The sequence below is a fragment of the Stigmatopora argus genome, chromosome 6 (assembly GCF_051989625.1).
Source record: "Stigmatopora argus isolate UIUO_Sarg chromosome 6, RoL_Sarg_1.0, whole genome shotgun sequence".
Lineage (NCBI taxonomy): Eukaryota > Metazoa > Chordata > Actinopteri > Syngnathiformes > Syngnathidae > Stigmatopora > Stigmatopora argus.
The window spans coordinates 9,766,659-9,785,050 of record NC_135392.1 but is presented as its reverse complement, the minus strand read 5'-3'; the positions used below and the strand labels follow the sequence as shown (position 1 = coordinate 9,785,050).

At 42.0% G+C, this 18,392-nt stretch overlaps 1 protein-coding gene across 3 annotated transcripts; it reads left to right on the top strand.

Moving 5' to 3' along the window:
* Positions 1 to 1,815: 1,815 nt before the first annotated feature.
* On the top strand, positions 1,816 to 11,926 carry gata2a (GATA binding protein 2a). Of its 3 annotated transcripts, none has more exons than XM_077603230.1 (6): positions 1,816 to 1,995; positions 4,930 to 5,327; positions 5,894 to 6,466; positions 8,376 to 8,533; positions 10,138 to 10,263; positions 10,824 to 11,926. In XM_077603230.1, the coding sequence occupies exons 2-6, from the start codon at positions 5,099 to 5,101 to the stop codon at positions 11,121 to 11,123; spliced, it is 1,386 nt and encodes a 461-aa protein (XP_077459356.1). In that variant the 5' UTR covers positions 1,816 to 1,995; positions 4,930 to 5,098; the 3' UTR covers positions 11,124 to 11,926. The 3 variants fall into 3 exon arrangements, with proteins under 3 accessions (XP_077459356.1, XP_077459357.1, XP_077459355.1); XM_077603231.1 differs by lacking the exon at positions 1,816 to 1,995 and adding an exon at positions 4,671 to 4,790 and having other exon boundaries at positions 8,388 to 8,533; XM_077603229.1 differs by lacking the exon at positions 1,816 to 1,995 and adding an exon at positions 4,671 to 4,790.
* Positions 11,927 to 18,392: the final 6,466 nt, after the last annotated feature.

The following is an 18,392-nucleotide window of genomic DNA, read 5'->3' as shown; positions in this document are numbered from 1 at the left end:
AGAAGAACAAGCAGAAGAAGGGTCCTGGCATCTGACGCAGTACTAGTATTAGTATCATTTCAGGAGGAAAAAGGCATAGACACACAAAAATATGAATAGATAAATCAGTCATTATTATTATTATTATTACAATTATTAGTTTTTTTTAAGTAGTACCTGCAGCAATGATTGCATTTTTATATCAATGTTTAAATCACTCGGATAAACAAGGATATGTACTCATTATTTTAACAACTATTTTAATATTTGAATTGCTAATTAATCATCAGACACACCAATGAAAATTTTTCGTCTTTTGTCTGCTTTATCCGAGTCTGATTCTGAAGTTAACAATTGAAAAGAAAGAAAAAAACACACAATTGAGAACAACAATTTCTTAAGTGTCAATAAATATTAGTTGCCCTAATATTATATTATAGGCAGTATTTAAAGTTGATATTTACATTGAATTTTATATTATATATTTGACAGCTATTGGCTAAATAATAACATCAAGTTCTTCTCCAAATATAACTTTTTCATTCATAGCAGCACATTTAAAATAATAGTGTACTTGAATTGAAGACAACGATGCACAGTTAATTTTAATAACTGTCTAGCACTAGTACTTTATTAATTTAATCAAAAAGTGTGATTATTTTTAAACGGATTTCATTCTCAAAACGTGATTTCAAAAATATGAACAGACATTTTTAGTTCCAGTTATGGCCATGCCACCTATGCTTGGTGGACACCCTGAGCTTTGGCATCATTGCTCTGCTGAGTTTAAACACAGAAACAAAAGCATTTAATTCAATCGAAACTGGCATTTCTTTGTATTCTTTTTGCTGTCTGAGCCTTTCAGCCTTTCTTTCTGCTCTGTTTTGTGAGCGTGTGCACTCTTGGGAGCACAAGCCGGGGTTGAAGGGCTCACGAGGCTTGCAGGGCTTCTGGCTTCTCTTTTTGCACCTGCCCTGCACCAGCGACGCGCACGAGCGCAGGTCGCGTGCAGGAGATTTGAAGAGCTTTGCATTTTTTACAAAAGTTGGGCGATTCCCTGCATGTCATATACAGCACACATGCATCCACACACACCAAGGGGGCGGGGGGAAACAACGTTGTTATTTTTTTTCCTCCAACACGGATCAACAAATTTTAGCCATATTGCAAAAACAAACATACAAGAAAATGCAAATTTATGACACACACGAATTGAATGCATTTATTGTCATTACGTATATATATATATATATATATATATATATATATATATATATATATATATATATATATATATATATATATATATATATATATATATATATACTTATTTACTTTTTTTAAAATCCCATCATACGACCCCAAATATTGTCACATAAAGTGCAAGATTGCTCACAAAATCTCGCGATAGCCACAACTAAAATATGACATAATAATGGATTGCATTAGAGTTGTGCTTGTGTGGTGTACTACTATACATGAAGAGAGCTCTTTCGAATATTCGTGTTGTTTTGGCAGGAACTCGAAGAAAAGAAATGTTCATTGCAACGAAATCAATGTTTAACTCAAAAAAGGTTTGTAGCTCTTAATCTTTTCATCTCTAAATTTCCTCATGCACTTATTTATAATGATGATGAATGATGATGATGATGATGATAATAATGATGGTGAAGATGATGATGATGTTGATAGTGATAATGATAATGATGATGCAAAACTATCAGGTGGAGGATGTTACCTTAAAATTGGCCAGCCCATCACTGCTGGGAACACCGGAAGCTAATGTTGGTGCTGCCTGGAAAAATGTGCCTCCCGTCTGAACACACACACACACACACATACACACCCACACACGCACACGCAACGCACGTAAACACAACTCCTCCGACCGATTTGACGCAACGCTGCAATTATACTATTTCTTCCAATGTATATTTTAGGAGGAAAACTTAATCTCTCTCAGTGGTGGCTGTGTTTTTGATGTCATTTCATGGAGGACAGAGCTGGAAGCAATGGGTGAGTGAGACTATCTGACAGTCTGTAAATCTAAGGGCATTCCACGCTTTGTGGAGTCAGTCAATTTTTAATCAAATTAGAACATTTATGTATTTTGTACTATTCTTTCCTGCAACATTTGGGTGGAACGTTTACACTATTTTATACATCGTTCCATTGTTGCAGTAAATCTTTACCCACCTCTCTCTCTCCCTCACTCTCTCTCTCCCTCTCTCACTCTCTCTCTCTCTATCTCACTCTCTCTCACTCTTAAGGCCTTCAATGTTAGATAAAATATTAATCTATTATTTATCGTATTTATAGCATTGAGGTTAAGTTTATAGTTATTTTCCTATTTGATTTTTTTTCAAAACTTTGTTGAGAATTGGTCACCAAAAATACATTATTGTGCTTATGGGCAGTACTGTAATTTGTAGATCGTAACATAATTTGATGTGATATTTTCAACAACAACAAAAAAACCTTGTGTGCATACATTGCCTTGGGATTATCCTTTTTTTTAAATCATGAAAACAATGACTGCCCATCCAGAAATCAGTGACGACAAAACATGCATATGTCGAGCTCTATAATGAGAAGTTTGTGGAATAACATCATGTTGTCACCCCTGCCAGAACAGAAAAGGAAAAGTCAACTTTGTCAACTGGCAAAAAGAATTCAAAGTTCACGATAGGAAGACAAGCCCTGGGATCTCCCATCGCTGCGCCCAGGCTTCACTCATTGCAGATAGATGCTCTTATGACTGAGGTGCTGCATGGTGGCTCCAAAGCCCCCGGGTGCCCTGGCTCCATCTAATTAGGCGTGAGTAAAGGGGACAATAATGCTTCAGCTGCTCTGTGTCATTCTCTCCCCTCTCTGCCTCTGCTTATCTTCACAAGACCCACATGGCAAGCCACCCCAAAACCCCCCTTTCAGATAAACACACACAAAATGTGCACACTTTTGAACAGTCACACACTTCCACTCTGGATAATGATGGATCGCGATGCCCAATGGGAGCAAACAGGTAGATACGGCCAATCCCATTTCATAATAATACCAGTGTGGATGGGAATGATAATCTTGTTGTTCATTAGTGGCTGCAGTGATACAGTTGTTTCACACAGGTTTAAACCATTGCATAAGAGAGTGTGCATTTAGGATAGCATCCCAACGTGAAACAATGCTGCTGTGTCCTTGACAAAGAGCCCCCATCCCCACAATCACCTCACACTCACTTGTCTTTTGTTCCACCGGAGATACAAATGGGATTAATGAAGGTAGAAATGACAGAGGGCTAAATCCTGCTGAGTAATCCATTTGGCAAACATGCCAACGACAATGGGACTGCAGCAGCGCGTCTGACATTCTCTTCCACTATAAGGCCTCATGCAAGATGAGGAGCACAGCCCTTTTTTTCCCTGGCATTCTGCATCATAATCCACTCATTTACAAGCGACAGTGCCTTTAGCAAGGAGCCCCCCTCTCCACCTGTCTTTATGGCGTGTTCCGGTGGAATGTGAGTTATTCAGGTGGTCGCCATACTGCACTAATTTGTTAGTTTTAGGGGTTGACAAGCTCTTTGGGCTGAGCTCATCAACTCCCTCCCTCTGGCAAAATGCCAGTGATTTAAGGACTGTCTGCTGACTGACAAACACACGCACACACACGCACGCACGCACACACACGCACAGACACGCACACAAGCTGATTGTCGGTCATTAGGGATAGAAGGGGTCTTTTACCTGGAGAATTTGTCAAGGTATCAGAAGCACCCCCACCCCGACCTCAAATCCAGGCGTCTGTGTGGCGGCGAGACATTCTTAGGCCCCCAACAGTTCGAATTGTCTACCAGTCAAATATATAGAAAATACAATCGTGTTTTTTTATGTGGAAAAAAAACATTTGAACATGTGGTGAAAGCGAAAGCAGGCAATTCCAAGGACGTTTTGTTTGGAGTGTTGTATATGGGGTCCTTAGGACCACTTGGGTGCTCAGCATATATAGGTAATGTCCTGCGCCCATGCCTGGTGCCAGCCGCAAAGAAAAGGACCCCATTAGTATGCAAACTGGGTTTGATAGCCCAGTCCCCGAGACAAAAAACACCCTCTGTTTTCACAAGTGGAATGCTCAACTACTAATTAAAGACAATTAGACGCTGCGAACAATGGGCCGAATGTCGGGTCATAAATCGACTCCTCCTCTTGTTGGTTTTAGAGGTGCTAAAAACGCAGTCTATTTACATAACAACAGCATACCAAACAATTATTGCCTGCTTTGTATGGCTCATCCAACAACTGAAATGCTCCGATTTCAACAAATGGGAGCCATAATGATTGTATTATACCGTACGCTCACTGACTGCTTCAAAGGAGTACAAAGTCGAATTTGTGTGGAATTATATTCCCTAAATAAGCATATTAGCTCGTGAGCGGTGTTCAGTGTGCTCCTTAAAGCGCTAAAAAACGATTATCGGCGGCCGATTGCGTCGCCATTGTGGAGCGCGATGAGACAGCTGAGATATTACGCCGCTGATTGAGAAGTCTTTCACTTCAATTGGCATCGAGACAAAAAAAAAAGAAAAAGAAAAAAAGGAGAAAGAAAGAAAGGCAAAGAGACTGCTTGGATGCTGCGAGCCAATTGCGGCGGTGCGGCTCGTGATTGGCCCGCAGCACTGAGCTCCGCCCCCGCGTGGCTTGATATGGGAATTTACTGGCGACAGTCGCATCAGTCTCATTAATGATCCAGAGCTGTGCGCGGATCAGGAGGCTGCTGTCACATCCAACTTCCAGTCAGCTGATCGAATATCGCAACAGGTAGCTTCACCCGAGAGATATTTAGCATTTTTTTTCTCAGACCAGAAAGACGCCACTGGTTTTCTTCCTCGATCACGCGTTTTATCCTTGCTATTAATCCAACGTTTTTATTTAAAGTAACGTCATTTCTATTTTGTAGGTAATGCAACGAGCTGGAGGGGAAAAAGACCATCTCGTCTGAGGATCCACCCCCTCCCTTGAATTCAAATCAACACAGTTGAGACTTTCGCAGAGCACGAGGAGCGTCATTTTTTTTTTAATATCAAGAGGATTAAATTTGCTTTGGAGGGCAATCCGGCGTCAAAACCATGGAAGTCGCAGCAGCTGATCAGTCCCGGTGGATGGCGCACCACCACGCCGTGCTGAACGGCCAGCACCCGGACTCGCACCATCACGGTCTTGGCCACAACTACATGGAGCCCATGGCACCTTTGCTGCCGCAAGATGAAGTAGACATGTTTCTCAACCACTTGGACTCCCAGGGGAACCCCTACTACGCCAACTCTAGGGCCAGGGTCACCTACAGCCAAGCGCACGGTAGGAAACGCAGTATTTTTTTTTATACGGGATGAGTAGAACAAGGGATATAACGGGAAAAAATCGAAATAAACTATAATAGGTATGTTTTTTTTATTAGGGCGAAGCAAAAATAATTATAATTCATAGAGTGAGCAGGCAATCTGCCCCAAAAGTCCAAAATGACATTTGTGTGTATATGTTCAGCAACATAAAAGGAATTTCTATGGCAGCAAGAGGAAAGGGAAGTGTGTCATTTAACCCCTCTGTGCTGGGGCAGGAGTTTTCGAGGGGAGAGAGAGCGAGAGGGGGAGAGAGAGGCACTTCCCGGATATAAAATAAAAACCGCAAATTTACCAATAACAATCGTTACTCCAAGAGCTGCAGGCGATGTAAAGATTAATCCAAATGGAAAATTTAGTTGGTTCCATTTTCCCATCATTTCGACGAAAGGTGAAGTTAATTGCTAACCTGGTCCGGGTTTAATAACACTGCAGGTATTTTTTGGGAATTTATTTTGACGCGTTTCGTTAAAAAAAGCCAAGAAGAAGAAAAAACAAATATGAGTAAGCTGTCTGCAATTTCAGCTCGCCTCACTGGGAATCAGGTCTGCCGACCACACCTGATTCACAGCCCCGGTATCCCCTGGCTGGACCCCGGCAAGGCAGCTCTGTCCGCTGCCCACCACCATAACGCTTGGGCGGTGAGTCACTTCAGCAAGCAGGGCCTCCACCCGAACAGCTCCGGCTACCCTTGCAGCAGCAACACCGGCACGGCTCCCGTGTCGTCGCTCACCCCGGCGAGCCATTCGAGCCCGCACCTCTACAGCTTCCCCCCTACCCCGCCCAAAGACGTGTCCCCGGACCCCGGGCCCACTTCGCCCACGTCCACATCCACCAGGATGGACGAAAAGGAGTCGCTCAAGTATCAAGTACAGTTGACGGACGGCATGAAGATGGAGAGTTGCAGCCCTCTGCGCGGCGGTCTGGCCTCGATGAACGGCCAGGGCCTGGCCACGCATCACCCCATCCCCACGTACCCGGCCTACCCCTTGCACCCACCCCACGAGTACAGCGGCAGTCTGTTCCACCCGGGCAGCCTTCTCGGCTCGTCGTCGAGCTTTACGCCAAAGTGCAAAAGCAAAGCCCGCTCGAGCTCAGGTGAGTTTCTTCATTATTCTAATCAATTCCTGCCCCGTTTTTATTCACGCTAAATTATCACCATACTGATTTTATTAAACAAATGGATCTTTGAGATCGACGTTTTTAAATACGATGCATTTCTTCATTTAATCCAATGGAAAAAAAGAACGGCAATTTTGTAATTGAGCGTCACACACACGCACACACACACCTTCCGTAGCTAAATACGCGCAAGTCCAGAACGACGTTGTTAAATGGAAACATATGATTCCTTTTAGGTGGAAAATGAGTTACGCAATTAGCGATAAATATGAAAAATGACGGGATGTTGAATATTGTATTGTTAGTCATGATACGTATTACTATTCATCGACAGATTAATTGTTTAAATAGAGTCAACATTTTATTCGACTGTATAATGAATTTAAAAAAAATCCCAACACGTTTTTGCCTATTGCACATTTTTCAATGGAATGCATTTATCCTACATCTTTGTCGAGAACAAATAGGGCAAAATTCGAATGCGCGTCTTCTTTGTGACAATGGAGCAGATGCGCGGTGGTCGTGCCGTCGACTTGTTTTTCTTTCAATGCGCCCTTTATTGCACTTAAAAACGAAGGAGTCACGACGCCCTGGCTCCTGCCACATCCTGTATACCTCCAAGTGAACAAATCACGACCTCTCCCCTCCCTGCAGCTCCCTCCAGTTAACAAAGAACAGGCGACAGATCCCCGCTGTTTGTGTGTTTTCAAAACGGCTTTGACTCACTAAAAAGTGACGGCCAACTAAACCGACGCAGCAGTATTATGTCTAATACACTATAATCGAAATATCCTACTAATGTTTTTTTTCTTATTTATTTTTAACTAAAACTGTTCACATTTTAAATTTATAATCATCAATATATTGAAATATAGTTCAGTAAAAATAAAAGGAAAATATATTATAGGTTCAGTAATCACCTCACTTATCCTCATTTGTTTCATGCAATGCTGCCACTCAGATCATCTGACTGATGTGAGCTTTTGTAGGTGAAAAATGTTTTCTTGTGACATTTTAATAGACGCGGGCCCATAATCAGGAACATATCAGGTGTGGCATTAAAAGGCGCTTATCTGTTAAAGTGGATGTCCAGCACCGGTAAATGTTGATTGACTGGCGTGCAAAATGCCACGCTGACATTTCAGCTGTCGTCACATATACCTTACAGTGGCTTCCTGTTGAATTACTCTCAAAACCCCAACCCCTCCTCTTTCCTTACTTTTCTCAGCTTTCATCTTCCCATTTTTTAATTTCAACACTGAACCTTGCACAAGACATCAGTACTTGCTGATGAATATTTAAAGCACTAATGACCCTTCTTTAATGTGGTCGCCGGACTTGCAAAACGCTCGAGATGAGCGAGGTATGAAAGAAAGCAGGCGCATTTCAATAGGAACATGGCTTTTGGCTCAGGCCAGATTCCATTGTGGAGCTCGAGGGTGGGACGTTCGGGTGTCGCTGGTATTATAGCAGTAATAATGAGGCGATACTCCAGGGATACTTGAATTAGAAGAACAGTTGAGAAACAGGCCATTTGAAGTCTTTTGGTATGTGGGACTTGAACAACGGAGAAAAGCAGGTTTTACGAAATGCCCGTTCAAATGTCATACGCATGAACACCTTCACAACAACCTCTTATCGTGGCTGTCCTGAAGTTCTAATTGGATACTGTGCCCTATTGACACCTCTGGACATGTTCTGGCTGACCTCTTGTTGTTGCCCATGACCAACTTAATGACACGCTTATGCACTCTGGTCGGGACATGTCACGAGACCCGTTATGGGTCAACCAGGCTCGGGTCAGAGTAGCAGTAAACAAGCGCAATGTGTTGGTGATGAACTAAGATAGGTTTAATTATATAAAATATCTTCTTGTCCCCTCTTGAATTATATGCAGAGGGCCGTGAATGTGTGAACTGTGGCGCCACGTCCACTCCTCTGTGGCGACGGGACGGTACGGGCCATTACCTGTGCAATGCCTGCGGATTGTACCACAAGATGAACGGACAGAACCGGCCGCTCATCAAGCCCAAACGTCGACTGGTGAGTCCCACTTGCGTGTCGGAAGCCACCCAAATATGAGCAAAAAGCAGATGCCTTCAACACAATTCCAGGAAAGTTATATTTTCCCTATCATCTTCCTGGAATTGTTTGTTGCTCTCACCCCCTGATGATCCACCTTCATAGCCCGTTTAAATACAGCTACTATTGCCATTGTTCCTGCTATCATTATTGCTGGTACTTCTGATACTGTTACTGATAGCAATACCCATGTTGGTGTAGTTAACACCATAGTGGCGTAAATGACATGCTTTGCCGCAGATGAGAAAATTTGACATTTTTCAGTTGTAAAAATAACTAGAATAATAGTATTGAAATATTTAGTCATTGCTTGTGTACCATACTATTTAAATTCATGGAAATATTTTTCTACATGAGCAATAGATTAGATGATTATTGAAACAAAGAAACAAAAAAATAAATCATTTTCTGTAAATTGTAATTTCTTCCAAATTGAAAACTGATAGAATTTGCGATAGAATGTTTCCATAAGATCCCTCCCTCCTCCCCAGAACACTGTGGAGTCCGTAATGAAAATTCCTTCACTGCTTAGGTACTCTTCCTAAGCGAAAAGTCCATTCCCATTTTCCACTGGGCTGGCCTATGCGCCGGCAGCTTTTGCATTTCCAACTCAAGTGTTTGTCAGAGCCGTGTTCAAAGGGGCATCCAGTTGTTTCCTATCCGGATATCTGCCCGGCCCAGATAAGGAAGTCAGGCTCCCGGCTGTTTCCGCCTTCACCCGGCACGCTGCATTCTCTCTGGCCAGACTGACATATACTGTAAAGAGATTATCACAACACTAGAGGAGCCGCTTATTCCCTCTGAAGAGATGGACCGAGTGGGACAGGGGATTGGAAAATACACAGATTTATGTCCATGTCGTGCTTATCATTCTCTCTGTGTACAAGTCGGATAGACAGAAATGTTAACTACATTGCAATATTTCGAAAAGAAAAAAAAAGAAATGGAATAGGAATGTGGTCAGTTGGTCCATTAACAGAAACTTCCACCTGGGTTGAATTTAGAGAAAAAAAAGGATGCCACTCACACAAGCACCCGCAGGGTTCTTGTATGTAAAGTTAGTGTTTCCGATTATGTGTGTAGAATTGATCCGCAATGGACAAAGCAGTCCAATGCCAGGTGGGATTGTGAGTTTTTTTATGCTTGTTTTCTACTATTTCCTGCTTTATAAGATGCTGTAGTTAACTCGTTGGCTGCTGCTCATGGTTATTGACTTTCAACCCATTTTGACTGCAAGAAAATGTTTGCCGTCAGCCCTCCCACTCTAAACGCATTGGACGTCTAGCACCGTTCATTGCACTGAAACGTGAACATTTAAATGCAGTCGTCCTGGTTTAAATGAAATGTGTTGTCTGTCATGGCCAATATTTTGAAAATTCTCCAAAATGTTTTTGCTTAAAAAATGAAAAGAGATTTGAAGTGGTTACAATTGTATTTTTTTTTATGCTTATGTTAAGCTAGTACAGATGAGTGATCAAGTTGTACATTTAGTGTCATGTTCTCTTGTCAACAAGTGAGTAAGCTAGAAATGTATTATTGATGGCATTTTTTTCTGCTTCCCGCAGTCGGCTGCTCGACGTGCAGGCACCTGCTGTGCAAACTGCCAGACCACCACTACGACCCTATGGAGACGCAATGGCAACGGAGACCCCGTGTGCAATGCCTGCGGCCTTTACTTTAAACTCCACAACGTAAGTAGCCCCCCACAAGAAAATCATGATTGAAGGGAGTGTAGGGTGAGGTGGGGGATTCTACTGGTCGTTAACTGGTCAAGTGGGCGGACAGCTTTTATCGATTCAAAAGCAGAGAAAGAGTGAGCGTGAAGCAGAACCTACTGACCCCCCCTTTATTATTATTATTATTAATCCATCGTTGTTTCAATGGGGGGCGTTACTCCCCCGAGAGGCAGTGGGGTGGGACCGTCTTTCAGCGTAACGGCGTCGGTTACACTGATGAGGATTTGTCTGCGGCTGCTCCTTTCATATCCAACCAGGCCCTCATCCTCATGTATTCAAATTGACCGAGACGACTGTTTGGTTTTGAATTAGACAAAAGCCAAACAGTCCCCCGACTCACCTTATAATGCAACTCTAGCATATGCAAAACAGCTGCTCATTAGGAGTAGCATACTGGTTTGAGTTAGGCTTCACAAGACATTTCACTTGTCAAAGGCACAATCGAAACGTCGTATTCATGATGTGAGTGCGGCTTTTGTGCCGGACGTGTCGGGCTAATGTGCCGTTCTTCACAGGTCAACAGACCACTGACGATGAAGAAAGAGGGCATCCAGACGCGCAACCGCAAGATGTCGAGCAAGTCCAAGAGGAACAAGCGCTCCAGCGACGGCTACGACGAGCTAACCAAGTGCATGCAGGACAAGGCGTCACCCTTTGGCGCTGGCCCCGGCCTCACCAGCCACATGACCCACATGGGTCACTTACCCCCCTTCAGTCACTCGGGACACATGCTGCCGACTCCCACGCCCATTCACCCTTCATTCGGGCCCCCCCACCACACCAACCGCTCGCCGGTTTGGGCAGAACCTCACTGAAGCGCTTTCCCTGTATGAGCCACCGTGTTGCCATTAACATTAAAGGCCCTCCCACCCTCTTTCACAATTCGCCGGAAGCTGAGCAGACCTGACGTGTCATAAACAAGAGCAGAGCTCAGTTGGACTTAAAAACGCGCGTGTCTATTTAAGTCAAACCTGGCGAATGGAACAATGGAAGAAGAGGGGCTCGGGCCGACTGCGAGGAGCACCGTGCGTTTTCGGTGACTGAGGACCGTGGGACTGGAGAGAATGTCGACCCTTGTCAAAATTTCCGCTCACTCATGTCACTCTGGTACCCACCTCAAATCTCATGAGGTCTTAAAAAGTCGTCGCTACACGCCATCTCCTTATATTCTGACATATGAGCACGCGGCTGAGGCCTTCAGACATTTCAGTGCTTGAAATGAAGGCCTGGCTGGAAAAAAAAGCAGCAACAGACTTTCGGGTCAGACTGTAGAAAACACATAAAACTGTGCTCTCCTCACATGCTGGACACAAGTTCACCCGTTTTTAATAATGGCCTTTTATGGAGTGGAGCAGTAAATAGAGTGTTTTTAAATGCTTAATGGCTATTATGGTTGTTATATTTGATGTTATAATTATTGCTACAATAATTTATTTTCACTTTTCAAGCTTTTGTCAAAGAGTATGAAATATGTTCTGAGTTTGATTTCATGGTCATGACGCAAAGGACAACACTGACTAATGGATAAAAATTCCCCTCAGCTGTGCGTTTTTATCATTTTTCCATTGCACAAAACGTGAAGAAAATAAAGTTTAATACTTATGTCACTGCTTCTTAACTTTGGTCTCTGTCTTTCTCTTAACAAACTTTTTCCACCATTTTACAATTTTTAGTATCTGAACCTTGATCAGGGAGAACAGAAGATGAACAGAATTAAAAAAATGCTTTGTATAAAGAAATAAATGATCAAAAGTGCTGATCAAACTCGGAAATGATATCCAATGTATAAGGAGAAGTTGTGTGATCGACAACGCGTGGAACTGGTTTGGTCAGGCCCCTCCTGGACCTGTGGTGTGGTCTTGTTAAGAAGCACTCATTGTGGCGCCAAGTCCAAGGAAGTCCACTCCAAAGTGACACAAATACATGACCACATGTTCGCCCGAGCAAAGTTTGGACTTTTATTCAAACAGGTAACAAAAACACAATACACAAGAATTTGCGGCGACAAATACTGAGTCATGAGAAAAGTTCAGCGGGAGTCTCTATGTCTCCCTTTGCTCGCCACCCTCTTTCTTGGCCGCGCTGATTGGAGTGAGAGGAAGGACAGCGGGTCTTTAGTGGGATAGAGAAGAGGAAGGAAAGGCAATCAGGCGACCTGAGCAAACACGTGGGGGTCTACTCTGACCGTTTACACACAGATGTGCACGCAGCTGAGGCTGCCAGGAAGCAGGCCTCGATTGTTTCTCCCTCTTCTCATCCTTTTTTCTTTCTCTTTGTTTGTTTTCTTCATGCTTTCCCACTCTCCCTCTTTGCTCTCGTTTATACTTTTTTTGTTGCTGGCAGTGCTTCTCAATTTCTACATTTTTGTTTGTATTTTATCCCCTCCTCACCCATTTGCTAGATTACTGTAAAATAACTGGCTGAAGAGATTTTGAACAGAGCCAGCCATTAATGAGCACTCCATTAGCGCCAATTAAAGGTCATCGTCTTTGAGTTCAGTGTGCCCTCACACACCCAAGAGACAAACTGACCGATTAAAGACTCCAAAATAAAGTTGACTATTATCCCTCTTTGAACTCTCCACCCTGCTCACATCTGTAGCGGAGTACGATCTACCAAGTTTCCCACACCCTTGATGTATTATTGAATATAAAAATGAAGGGATTCATAAAGTTGCTGTGTTCTTCCTTCCCAAAATATCTAATTGTAGCTGTCACTTACAATGTCCCATGAAATGTAATATCTTTATCTTATGATATATATATTATATTATATTATATTTATATATATATATATATATATATATATATATATATATATATATATATATATATATATATATATATATATATATATATATATATATATATATATATATATATATATATATATATATATATATTTAAAGCAATTACATTTTCCTTTTTTATGCCTAGTATTGCTTAGCATTGCTATACACTACTTTGGACTAAAATCACCATACCAGCGAAATCCGCTGTAATATTATGACAGCCGTATATTTGTAGCATCAGAAAGAAAAAAAATTGTAAAGCCTCCAAAATATATATTTTGTTGCAAATGCAACACAATCAGCACCATGTGTATTGTATGTTCCATTGTGAATTCGTGAGAGTATTTCAGAATAATGTTCACTGGAACGAGAGAGACCGAGTAAGAAAATGTGTGTGCACTTTGAGAAGAGCCCATCACTGTGAGATATGTCTAATGGGTGCAAGTTCTCAATAAAAAATACAAAACACTTCATGTTTTTGTGGTTTGGCGTGTGTAGGTGTGGCCCAGTGATCACACCAAATGCTTTGACAGTGGCACATTTTTCCACGTAGAAATTGTCTTCCTAGTGTTCTCATTTAGCATTGCCTCTTATGTTGTTGTGAACCTAGTGTGAGGTTAATCGGTACCAATGAATAAAAACCCAACAAGTAACGGTTATGTGTCCACATTTTGGACATGAACACATCCCCAACTCTACTTCAGAACAGGTTTTTAGTGTGGAAGAACGCTGTTGTGGCAATCAATCCCTGTGTAAATAGTTGAAAGCAGGTCCACCTTCTATGTAGATAAACCGGGATGGTGTCTCGCTACAACCAGCGTGCTGGCTCTGCTATGCCTTGGCCAGGCTCCTAGAGCTTGAGATAGGGGAGTGCGAGCCAACACTCTTCAATAAGGCTCTCCCGAGGGAAGAAGGAGCAACCCAGTCAAAATCATTGTAGCACTTGGAACGACTGAGCACATGAATCTGGAGACGGACGCATGCATGTAACCCCGTGTGAGAAAGTGGTGTTTATGGTAAGTAGAGCAAACTTTTTTATAGTACACAAACACAAGAACTTGAATTAATATGAATTCATTTTCTGTCCTGTTTCTCCTCACAATGGGTTATAGGGGTGCTGGAGCCTATTCCAGCCAATTTAGGCCAGTAGGTGGGGGACACCTGGATTGTTGGTGGTAAATATAGTATGTAGTTTTGTTGACAAAGCTTGTAACTCAATGTAATTGTTTAGTGTGTGTGTCTTTTAGGAATGTGGCCATGTGACAGACATGAGGTACTGCATTCGAGTTGGCCCAACATGAGACATGTGTAAAGTGAAAAATATTCTCATTTTGCATTTGTGTTTCATTTTTTTGTCCTGAAATAATCACCAACAGTGAAACAACACTTAAGGGTTTTCTTTTTCTTTCAATTCAATAGAATTGACAGCCGACAATTCAGTGGATTGACCACTGTACAATTCTTAGTATGCCTGCACAGCTTAACATTCTCACCACTAAGTATATTAATATTAAGATTTATGCTTTTTCATCCAGCAATTCTTTGTAGAACAACCGCTAAACTGAACAAGACATCCTTTGCAAACCCACCTCATGAATTACGTGACACAAAAGAGCTATAAAATAGGATGTTACTTATCTGTGCTATCAGTGGCTTTCTACAGCACAGATGAAGTACAGAGATCTCAGATGCATTGGCGGGGTGAACATGGCGGCCACCTAGATCAGAGCAAAGAGAAGTTTACGACCTCAAACTGGAACTGGATGTTTCGGCTCATTCTTACTCACTCCCAAGGTCCCTTTCGGCCTCCCACCAATCTCTAACAACCCCACTGCCACCACAACTCCTTCCCTACATGTAACGCTCCATCTCTTTGTGTCGTCCCTCCAACAACTCCCACTCGTTTCTAGTCTCCCTCTTCCCCTGAGTATTTGTTTTTCTATCAAATTAAATTAGAAGATTTCAAAAGGTATCCCGGGCATCCTTTCACTATGTTGAGTTAGGGAGAGAGGGACGCCAAAGATGAAAGGAAGTTGAGTGCAGTTCAGATGCAGGTCTTCATGTGTGTGTTGCTGTTCGGGGGTTGACCTTTGCTTTGGACCTAACTAAAAAAAGCATCGCTCCTTCCAAAGACCGCCAGAAGGATATTAAAGCAGCAATGGGGAAAATATTGAGGGAATACAAACACAAGACGGTTTCCTGTGTTTTTTTTTTGTTTATTGACATTGTGCAAAAGCAGAAGTTCGACTTAAGCTGAGTAATGAAGCTCTGACTAAGCCCTTAACTGTCTCAAATATGATAGCCACCACTCATGAACATGCTATAATAGGAACGTCCTCATTTCAAGGACGTAGAGACATTCACAGAAATATTAATGTCTTGTTTTCTTGCAGAAGAAAAGGAGGACATATTCAGTAAATCACCTACCGCGATTAATATCTTTCATGGAAATATTAAAAAAAAAAAACGTTAACAGTTCTCAGATCGGCCTAAATAAACATGATGTAACGGACAAAACGTTGACAGTAAAAAGTGACACTCAGAAAAGTAGAGCTGACAGGAGATAATCACTGATTACCTTAGTTTTCAGAAAACTACCGCAACCTTACCCAACAGAGGAGTTAATCTTTTAGCCGATCTCTCCGAATGTCAGAAATGAGTTAGAAAAGTCGAATGTATTTTCGCTCTTGCGTCATTTTTCCCTTCGATGACACATGCGGCTTTGATACCTTTCAGACACGTTGATGGCCTCTTTGCTAGCTGAAAAGGCTTGACCTTGCAATATAAAAAGAATTAAAAAAGATTTTGAGAACTAAGTACATTTATAGAGAACGTGGTGTTTAGCAGCTTGTAGTATAGACGGTAGAACACGGGTAGCAACTGGGATCCGATTTTGGGCCAACCATGACTTAAAGACGTGGTATCAACCTCTGCAACATATTGTACCTTAGTACAGTTGGCCTTGTTGTGGGTTCAGTGAACTAATTTAGACAATAGTGAGGTAACATAGTAAATATTTGTGGCTGTTTCATTCTGAAAGTCTGCTATCATAATAATGAACAGTTTGGCTCTCCTCACAGGGCAACTTCTTCCAGCCATAAACCATGTCCGTAAGTAACACTGCCTAAAATGCGCCATTCATTTTCTAAATCACATGAACTTAAAACAATTCAAAATCTGATCATTGCGAATTATTGCTTGTCATATGCCTGCTTTTCAGATTTAGTTCAAAGTCAAGTGGAATATCAGCTAAAAGCTATGCAGAGTAGGTATAGCTGTCAGAGGGTGTACGCAGACCATGGCCAGTCTCCCCCAGCCTCACAATTTAGACCACAAAAGAGGCCAGTCTTCTCTTCGCGGGGACAGCAAGCATTGAGGATGTTCACCTTAGATAGGTAGTGTTCAAGCCTCATTAGGGTATGCTGAGCCCCTCTGAGCATCCCCCACTGATTACTTGCTCCAGCACACAAACCCCTTCCTACTTTCTGAAGACAAATGATCCATTCAAGTACAGTACTCATGTCTTGAAGGGCTCCAGGGAAAGAGCGTCTGAACTCATGGCCATCCTCTTATATACCTATATAATGTCCTCCACCATTACCAGCACTCCCTTCCACCCAAATCACTTTCACTGGCAGGTAACTGGAGAAAGGCATGAATGGGTTCAAGACAGCTTGGCCTGCTGCCAGATGGGAGGAGTGCAGGACCCTCCCGTGCATGGCTCTCCGTCCACAGGGACGGGTGTTCAAACTTGAGACAAACAGAGAATGGGAGGACAGTGGACGCCCGCAGAGGCCTGCCATACTTTGCCTACGCTCCGACGTTGTTCAGCTCTCTATAGTAGGCTAATGATGGTTGTGAGGGATTAGGTGACATGGCCTTTCTTTGCCTCTCCTCAAGTAATTTTAAAGCTTACCTCCTTAATAGCATTTCCTGTCAACAAACCCCAGCAGCATTTAATGACTAAGGTCACAGCGAAAACAGACATGTCCACGAGAGTACAAAAACTAATTCCTTTAGTTTCATATTGAATTGTAGAACTGCTAGGTTATTGCACCAGTAGGATTCAACTTCTTTGTAAATATGGGGACATGACAGACTGAGTCAACAAGGACCAACATTTGGGAGTTGGTTATCATACGAATAAAGTGAAAAGGTATTTTTTTTCTTCTTAATTTTTGTTTTTTTTTCAACTAAAAGGCATCCCGACCCACCCATCCTGCATTATTCATTCATTTGCTCAACGGAGCAACTTGAGTAATCCTGAGGATGTACCTCGCTTACTGCCCATAGTTAGCTGGTATAAGCACCAGCAAAGATACATGAATGAACAGAAATCTAGGATTGCTCTGCTGCTTTGCAAGAGGCAGCAATAAAATGTGATTCGGAAAAGGCCAAAAAATTCTAGATTTTGAGAACATTGTATGAGTGGAAGGTCAATGTTCTCAGTTTTCTTGTTGATTTATTCACACACTCATCCATGGTAACAAGCTTTAAAATTGTGGATGCACTGCAAATTGCTGGAGAGGGCTTCCTCTATGACTGGCGCCACACTGACTCACTACACAAAGTAGCCTTCAGGCCAATTTATACTGTGCATTGGACTGATTATGAATTGGAAAAGACAGAATGCTGGTACCAAAGTACAACATACCATATATTTTGTCAAATGCAAACTGAGGCATTTCCACGACATGACCGCCACTATAACCATTTTATGTTTTGCATTAACATTAGAAATTATACCAACATTTCATGTTAATACAAAAAAAATGTAAATGAGGATCTTGATTGAGGACTAACAGAATAAGTACATTTTATAAACAGAAAGAAAGAGCCTGAGAGAATGAGAAAGAAAGAGAGAGAGGGAGGGATGGGTGAGAGAAGAACATTAGATTTTCTTCATTTTACCATTTGCTTAAAGTGTCTGATAAGTTTGCTATTGTTCACAATCATCACTTGGCCCTTTTCAACAACCAGTGTTAATCTTGACCTCATTTTTCTCATTACTTGGCTTTACTTTGCTGGGAAAGCAAATAAGTAATGGTGAAAAAAGGTGCTGATTGTGAATTCTTTAAAACAAAACGCCACACGGTAGTTGATCACATTTTGGTTTTAAACACTGTTTGTTGGATAAAAATGACTACTTTTCCAAAAACGTCACTTGCCTCCCACAACATTTTTTTTACCATTTCTACTGGAAAAAAACATCCAACTGCATATGACATCGGCTACAGTACCTGCAGTTATAGACTGGAAAACCAAAGCCATTTATTTAAAAAAAAATCTGCAT

Coding starts and splice junctions, on each gene's coding strand:
- gata2a (XM_077603230.1), top strand. CDS start 5,099: ATGGAAGTCGCAGCAGCTGATCAGTCCCGGTGGATGGCGCACCACCAC. Junction 5,328..5,893: donor CACCTACAGCCAAGCGCACG/GTAGGAAACGCA, acceptor CTGCAATTTCAG/CTCGCCTCACTGGGAATCAG. Junction 6,467..8,375: donor CAAAGCCCGCTCGAGCTCAG/GTGAGTTTCTTC, acceptor TGTCCCCTCTTG/AATTATATGCAGAGGGCCGT.